This window comes from Rutidosis leptorrhynchoides, chromosome 3, assembly GCF_046630445.1.
Source record: "Rutidosis leptorrhynchoides isolate AG116_Rl617_1_P2 chromosome 3, CSIRO_AGI_Rlap_v1, whole genome shotgun sequence".
In the NCBI taxonomy this organism is placed as follows: domain Eukaryota; kingdom Viridiplantae; phylum Streptophyta; class Magnoliopsida; order Asterales; family Asteraceae; genus Rutidosis; species Rutidosis leptorrhynchoides.
Window position 1 is genome coordinate 535,848,877 of NC_092335.1, and position 8,339 is coordinate 535,857,215.

Below are 8,339 nucleotides of genomic sequence, written 5' to 3' on the forward strand. Positions count from 1 at the left end.
CACTCATAGACTCCGGTGCGGCTAGAATCAAGTTCTCAATTAGGTCCTTGCGTGCCTCCTCCCTGGTTTTGCCGGAGCTCTTAGCGGTTTCGGTGACCGAGCGTATAGAGCTGCGGTGCGGAGCTTTCGACATGCCAGTTGGCTTCTCACTGCCTATGGTCATGAGCGAGGGCATGACAAATCCCCCTTGGCCAGAAAGCGTATGGCTTCCTCACCGTTAATGGGATTGAGTTGATTAACGAATCCTTCTAGAGTTTCCGTCTCCTCCGCGTTGCGTTGGTCAGATTCGTCTTCATCGTCGTCAAACTGCAATCTGGTGCGGTTGAGCGGTTCGTTTGGAGTTTCATAGGTGCTATCGTCGTTAGGCTACAAAGGGTCACACGGTTCTTTGCCAGCGTTGGTAGTCGGCGGTGGGTTGGAACCTTCTGTCATCTTGTACGAAAACGTTGATCAAATCGATCCCACGGATGAAGCGAAATGATCAAGCCAAAATCGACTTGAGTGCAGTGATGTAAAGTGACTAACCTTCGGAAGGGGTTCCTCCGGTTGACGTGATGGGTATGAAGGGTATTGTGGTGGTTGACTTTTGCCGAGCCTCCAAGGTGAGCTTTAAAGAATGATCAGTGTGGTAAGTGTATGTTGATTATTGCTTAAAAGCTTGATTATGGTTAGTATTTATAGGCATAAGATTGACGGTTACAAAGGATAACCACCATCAATCCACTAACCCACGATTACTACTCCTGGAATCCTCTAATCATACCCACTACCTGCTCCACGTTCTCCTAATTTATTGGACGGGCGATCAGCTGAGTGAACCAAGTCAACAGTATCATTAACGGTATGCTACGGGTGGCGTAGCGTAGTAATAATCGTGATTTGAAACCAAGGTTAATTTCGCAATACTGTTAACCAAGTTAAAAGCTAAAGAAGCCAAGTATCCAGCTAGGAGATACGCCATACGTCGCGCGTGACGGTCATGGCGGGACGTACGTCATTAACGTAGTTTACACACTAAAAATGAAAAAAATTGTATTGACAAAACAAATCGTAACTTACAAATACAAATGTCTATGTATTAACCAAATTGGTAATTATTAATCCTTGAAACTTGTAATTCCACTACTAGCTAAGAAAATACCCAGAGATTTCATGGCATTTTCTTCATTGATACAACACAGTTTTGTTCGGAGCCTCCCAATTTTTTCGGATCAATCAGCGAAAAATCGTTCTAGTTCTATTAAAAATAATATCGTCTTCAAACTCCGATGAGATACAGCGGTGATTGAAAGAGATCGTCGGTGTTTAATTGATGAAAAAGATATGGATTTCCGACCACCATTAGAGATGTTGCAGGCCCAGATCTGGTTGCTGACTAAGGGTGGTGATGATGATTTAATGGTGATATAGATGTATGATGATGAGTTAAGATGATGATGATAATGGTGATATTCTTTGTATTTTACATTTATAGTTACTCATTCATTTCAATTTTTACTTAATTCATTTATAAGGTTTATCCAATGTTAATGATATTAATATTAATTAGTTGAAAATTACGTGGATAGTCCTTGTGAATAGTTTTAAATTTTAACGGACTCAGTTAACCTTCGTTAGGGCGAGGAATGAAATTGGGATTTTAAAATGCTTTTAAGAATGAAAAATGTAGAAAATAAAACACAGGGATGAAACGGACAAAAAGTGAAAAATACAGGGATGAAATGGGCAATTTTGTCTAAAAAATATTAATAATTGGAAGCACGTATTTTTTTAATTTATTATTCTGATCTTTTAATTTTAATTTTAATTTTTATTTATATATGTACTTGTACTGTATTTGTATTTGTATTGGTCAGGATATTATAGAAAACAGTATAATGTAAAGTTTGGATCGAAAAAGGTGTTATTTTGTCACCTTCACCTATGTTTACAATTCAAGTGACAACATTAAATAGAATAATAGCTAGATTAATTAATTCGAAAATGACAAGCTCCCAGATTCTTTTATATATATATATATATATATATATATATATATATATATATATATATATATATATATATATATATATATATATATATATATATATGTATATGTATATGTATACGGCGAAAAATAAAATATATAAATTGAGGAGGTTATCATCAAAATGATGAAAAAACCTCAAGATTACAAACGAGAGACCTTAAACAAGAATATATATATATATATATATATATATATATATATATATATATATATATATATATATATATATATATATATATATATATATATATATATTCGGCGAAAAACAAAATATATAAATTGAGGAGGTTATCATCAAAATGATGAAAAAACCTCAAAGATTACAAACGAGAGACCTTAAACAAGAAGATCTCTTGCACAAATTACATACAACATGAAGAAAATAACTACACAAGAGAATCCATTGTAAGGCGATGTGAAATAAGATCCACGAAAGAGAGTATCTAGTGTGATGTAGAAGCGGGAGTAAACTAACAATATACCACCATTTACTCTATCTTCTTTATGGAAGTCCACAACAATTGCTTCAAGAAGAGACGGAATGGACAAGAACCCATTGTTTCATAAGCATGAAATGAAGAATGAAGGACCAAATTCCAATTGGAAAAGAAATCAAAGCAGGCCATCCAACTCCATAATTGGCCTGCAACTTTGCACTCCTTGAAATGAAAAATGTTTCAAAATTGAAAGTGCTATCATTGATGGATAAAAAAATTACCACTTTCACCATAGATTCTTAAATATATGAAGTGTGAATCGATATCAATATTCAATATCATAAACTTAACTCCTTAATGGGTACGTTTGGCTCTTGGTGTAGCAAATTTCAATAATTTATAACATTATTATCAAAAATTAAATTATTAGTGAATTTACTTATATTTATCTTACACCCTCATAGCATATTTATTTTTTATTTTTTAGATATTGGAAAAAAATCAAGTCCTTCTCGAAACTCGTATCAATTTTGTGATAGGTCGTCTTATTGTTTCAGTGCTGTTTAAAAAAGCATTCATCCTTCAATGGAGTGTTGTAGGCATTCCCCGCCATCGAATCCCCCGGTTGAGAATCGTCATGAACAAATCAGTCGGAACGACAAAAAACTGTTGAAGATCCGCAAAATAGAAGGGAACATAGGAGAGAGCGGTGTTTTAAAAATATATATGATATATAGTGTTTTTGTATTACTTACCTTTTTTTATTTACAAATGATAATTATTATTACTATTACTATATATGCTAAAAGCCACTTGATTTTTGGTCGTTTGGTGTCATATGAGTACGGGAGACATTGTCACGTACACAAGCTGAACTACAGGGGTAATAGTAAGTTTTTAACAATAATAGTTGTGTATGAAATATAACTTGGGGGTCGTATCTAACTATCTAATTTAATATAATAATAAAATTCATCCAATTTTGACGGTATTTATCTTTTTTCCGCCGAGATTTAAATTTCTCCGTTCTTACTGTTTAGCTCGAAATAATTTTACGAATAAAACGCAACTAAACTAGTTATATTCGAAACAGAGTTTTTTTTCTTTTTAAAAAAAGGGAAACATTTTGAATTATATATATATATATATATATATATATATATATATATATATATATATATATATATATATATATATATATATAGAACTAGAACAAGTGGTAAATTCATGGGTTTATAATGAAAAAAAATCAGAGTTCGTAAACACCCCATCATTCCTTCTACGTACCCCGATGCTATACTTTTCAAGTTAGGGATGGCACCTGGATGAGAGGAGGGTACTGCTAATCCTGTGTTCTTGTGTGGGGAACAGGGTATGTTGCATTATATTGGTTTTTGTTGTTATGGGTGTTTGTTTTTCTAACTTCTTACAGTTATTTGCTGTATTTTTTGCAGAGATGTCTTTGAGGAATGTTGTCAAGGCTCAAGGGTTGAAAAAGTATACTGTTGCTGTTAAAGCTAGGTCAAACATTGTGAAGGATCTTGGTTCTCCTACGTGTTCTGGTTTTATGGAGATATCAAGCAAATTGAAGGCTGATCATGGTGAAGTGAGTTCATCCAAGACAAAAACTAAGGAGAGAACGAAGCAAGTTGAAGCTCCCATCGATGTTGATACTCAGGATGACCAACCTATTACGTCTCTTGCTACTGGTGTTGGGGCGAGGGTGGCACAACGCTACAAGGCTAAGGGCGTGTTGAAGCGAAAGGCATACCCTGATCTTTCCTCTGTGAAGAAGCAAAAGTTTGGTCATCTTCGGGACGAAGCAAGTGATGACTTTATAGGTGATGCTGATAACTCTTTTTTTGATATGTACTTTTTGCTTGTATCTTCTTTGGAATAACTTTGTTTGTCTTTTGAAGACTTGCTTATGTTTTTTGAAGTTCCTGCTCTGGCTGATTGCTTTGACCTTGTTGATAGTCTTGTTCCTGATAACTGGGGAAGCTCCTTCGCTGATGACATGAAGAGGTTTCATGATGCCTATTCAGTTATCAACTTTCAGGCTGTTTCTATGGGGAACATCGCTTCTTCCCTTTTGCAGAAGCGTAATGCAGAGTTCGAATCTTTGAAGGGGCACCATGCTGTGATGAGTGAGCGAGTCAAAAAGCTTGAGAAGGAGGTGTTGATGGTTCCCAGTTATGAGGAAGAGTTGAAAGCTGCTCGTGATGAGATAACAAGTTTGCAGAGGCAGGTGAAGCTAGGCGAAGTTCAGAAGTTGGCCATTGTTGATGAGTTGAAAGATTACAAGAAGCGCTGTGCAGAGTTGAAATCTGATTACTCACAGGTTATTTCTCAGGTTATACCTCATGCTTGTCACCAGTTGTTAAAGAGTGCAGATTTTGGTCAGCTTTTTGGTGATGTGGTGTTGGCCTCGAAGGTTCAGGCTAGGTGCGGTGTGATAGGAGACTTGGCATCAAAAGGGGTTGTGCAGCTTAGTGATTTTGCTGATTATACAGATCAGGGGAAAGCAATGGTGGATGCTGCTTTTGATGAGCTCGAACAGGCTGAATTTGACTATGTCAAGACTATTTCTTCCAAGGTGGATGCCAAGCCTTGTGATCTTTTGAATACACTCGCTACTGTTGTTCCTGAAGTTCATGATGATGAAGAAACTCATGTGGAATTTCCCGAGGCTATAGGGGAATCGGAGAAGGTTGATGCTCCTGCTAATTAGTTGTTATGTGTAATCGTTCAAAAATAATTATCATCTTTTGTAGTTTGGCTTAAGTGCCCGAGCTCTGTTGCCCCTTTGTTTGAACAATGGTTATGTATCTTATAACTCTAGTTCTTTTTTAATTTAGCATGCTTTTCTTATATGTTTTACCATGGATTTTATCCTGCTTAGGTGGGTAAAAAACTCTCTTCCTGCAGGATGGTTATACAGTGATCACTTTTGAGGAAACTTTGTTTCCTTACTTCGAGTTTTGCGAAGAAGGTTTTTGCTTCGTTGCTCAGTATTATGTGGATTTTGACAGGGTTATTTGTACCTTTAGAGTATGTTCCAGCTTTCATACTATTCCTTATTTGGAATTTGATTTTGTTAAGACAATAGTTTATCAAAAGGGGTTGTAGGAAGTTCATTAAGTTATGTGTAGGAAGTTTGTAGACTTCAACTACCAATATAGTAACTTTCAACTACATACTAAAAAAGAAAAGATACAGGGCATCTAATGATAGCACTTTTGGAGGTTTGCTCAGTTTCATGCTCTTGGTATGGGCTTTCCAACAGTTGTCTCCAATTTGTATGAGCCTTTGCCTAGCACTTGTGAAATTACATAAGGTCCTTCCCAATTTGGTCCCAATTTTTCTTCGTATACCACCTTGCTTGTGCTATTTAGCCTTAAGACATAGTCTCCTACCTTGAAGGTTAAGGGCCTTGCTCGCTTGTTGTAATAGCTTTCAATCGTTCTTTTGTACGAAGCTTCGCGGATCAAGGCTGTCTCTCTTCTTTCTTCGAGCAAATCTAAGTTGGTTCGGAGATTTTCTTCGTTATTCTCATGATTTGATGTTCTGTCGGTTAACACTTGTATTTCAGCTGGAAGGACAGCTTCTGTTTAGTGTTGTCCTATGTGCCCATAATACCAGGGGAAGTTCGTCAACTCATCCTTTTCTGCACTTACCCAAACGTTTTTTATTCCCTTGATTATGTATCGGTTAGTTACTTCCACATGTCCATTGCCCTGAGGGTGGTATACCGAGGTGAAGTTTTGTTGAATTCTCAGTCTTTCACAAATTTTTGGGAAAATCTTTTCTGCAAACTGTTTCCCATTGTCAGACACTATTTCTTGGGGTACCCCGAACCTGCATACAATGTGTTCCCATACGAATTTTTCCACTTGTTTGCCGATGATTGCTGTCAGCGGCTTTGCTTCGGCCCACTTGGTAAAGTAGTCAATTGCTACTAGCAGGAACCTTGGGCTTCCAGGAGTGTCGTTGATGGGTCCGACTATGTCTATCCCCCACTTCATGAATGGCCAGGCTGAGGTCACTGAAACTAACTCATGCTTCGATAGCCTGGGAATGTTCGATTGAATTTGGCAAGATTCGCAAGTTTGTAGTACCGTTGTTGCATCATGGTGCATTGTAGGTCAATAGTATCCAAGCCTCATGATCTTCGCTACTACAGACCTTGGTCCTGCATGAAGGCCACATATGCCCTCATGCATTTTATGGATTATCACAGTTGCTTGCTTCGGCCCCACACATCGAAGCCATGGTGTTAAGAAGGATCTTCGATACAGGGCCCCATTAATCATTTTGTAAGAAGGTGCCTTTATCCTTATCTTTCTTGCTTTGTTTTTATCCTCCGGTAATATTCCTGTTCCATGATTGTAGTGGAGTCATCCAAGTTACCTCGTCTTCCTGTATGAGATCACTGACTTCTTCTTCTAGGATTGACTTCTTTTCTAGCACTTCCACCAATACTTCTTTCGCTAGGTGCTCAAATGTAAACGAGGCAAGTTTGCTCAGTGCATCAGCCTTCTTGTTTTGGCTTCATCGGACACAAGTTTAAAGCTTTTGAAACTTTCAATTAGCTCCTTTGCTTTAGCTAGGTAAAGTTGGATGGTGGGTTGCCGGGCTTCAAAGGTACCCTTGATTTGGTTAGCCACTAATTGTGAATCAACAAAAGCATGAAGGTGGAGAATATTTAATTCCTTTGCCATTCTTAGTCCTGCGAGTAGCGCATCGTATTCAACCTCGTTATTGGTGGTTGTGAATTTGAAACGAAGTGCATAAGTAAATTCTTTTCCTTTGGGGCTTACCAACATTAGGCCGACACCTGATCCATCTGAGCTTGATGCACCGTCAGTGTACAACTTCCATTCTGTATTTTCAACCTTCAGGATGATAACTTGAGTGGAGTTATTGGTATCTTCTTCGTCAATGTTGTCTGTTTCGATGATGAAGTCTGCCAACACTTGTCCTTTGATCGAGTGTCTTACCCTGAACTCGATGTCATGTTCTCCCAGCTCAATGGCCCATTTGGCCATCCTTCCTGACTTTTCATTCTCCGAGAGTACTTGTCTGATGGGTTTGTTGGTGAGTACTACTATTTGATGTGCTTGGAAGTACCTTCGGAGTTTCCTGGCTGTATGGACAAGTGCCAAGGTGAGCTTTTCAAGCTCAAGATAGTTCATTTCTGATCCCTGAAGTACTCGACTAAAAAAGTATATTGGTACTTCTATCCTTTCTCGCTCCTAGACTATGACTGTGCTAATACATTCTCTTGAGGCTTCCAGATATATGAAGAGTGTTTCTCCTTCTATGGGTGAGGTTAGGGTTGGTAGGTTGGCGATATATTCTTTCATTTCAACGAATGCCCTTTCTGCCTCTTCGTTCCAGACTATTTTCTTTTTGGCAAAGCACCCTTTCAAGATTTTAAAGAAAGGTAGTTGTTTTTCTGCCCCTTATGATACGAACCTTCTGAGTGATGCTAACTTCCCATTTAAACTCTGCATATCCTTTATGGTGACTGGGGTTTGGAGTTGCTTGAGCTTGTCAACTTTTTCTGGATTTGCTTGGATCCCCTTTTTGGTAATGTAACACCCGAGGAATTTTCCTTCTTCTACCCCGAAAGAACATTTCTTGGGGTTTAACTTCATGTTGACTGCTCGAAGCTTGTCGAAGGTTTCTTGGATATCTTCTATTAAGTTCTCTTCTTTTCTACTTTTGATTACCATGTAATACTTTTGGTTTCTTGTCCATGAGCCTTTGGTAGGTTGCTTGTAACACCTCATTTTCCCCGTATATATATAGGTGTATTGTGTTTGTACGACTAGTGTATGAAGTGTACCAAGCGTGTACGTGTTGCTTGT

The 8,339-nt window shown here is 37.7% G+C and overlaps 1 protein-coding gene across 1 annotated transcript; it reads right to left on the bottom strand.

Moving 5' to 3' along the window:
• Window positions 1-6,989: 6,989 nt before the first annotated feature.
• LOC139901974 (uncharacterized) lies at window positions 6,990-7,514 on the bottom strand. Its single transcript, XM_071884632.1, has one exon. It carries the CDS (start codon window positions 7,512-7,514, stop codon window positions 6,990-6,992), a length of 525 nt encoding a protein of 174 aa, XP_071740733.1.
• Window positions 7,515-8,339: the final 825 nt, after the last annotated feature.

Excerpts from the sequence above, each read along its gene's own strand:
- LOC139901974 (XM_071884632.1), bottom strand. The coding sequence starts at position 7,514 with ATGGCCAAATGGGCCATTGAGCTGGGAGAACATGACATCGAGTTCAGG.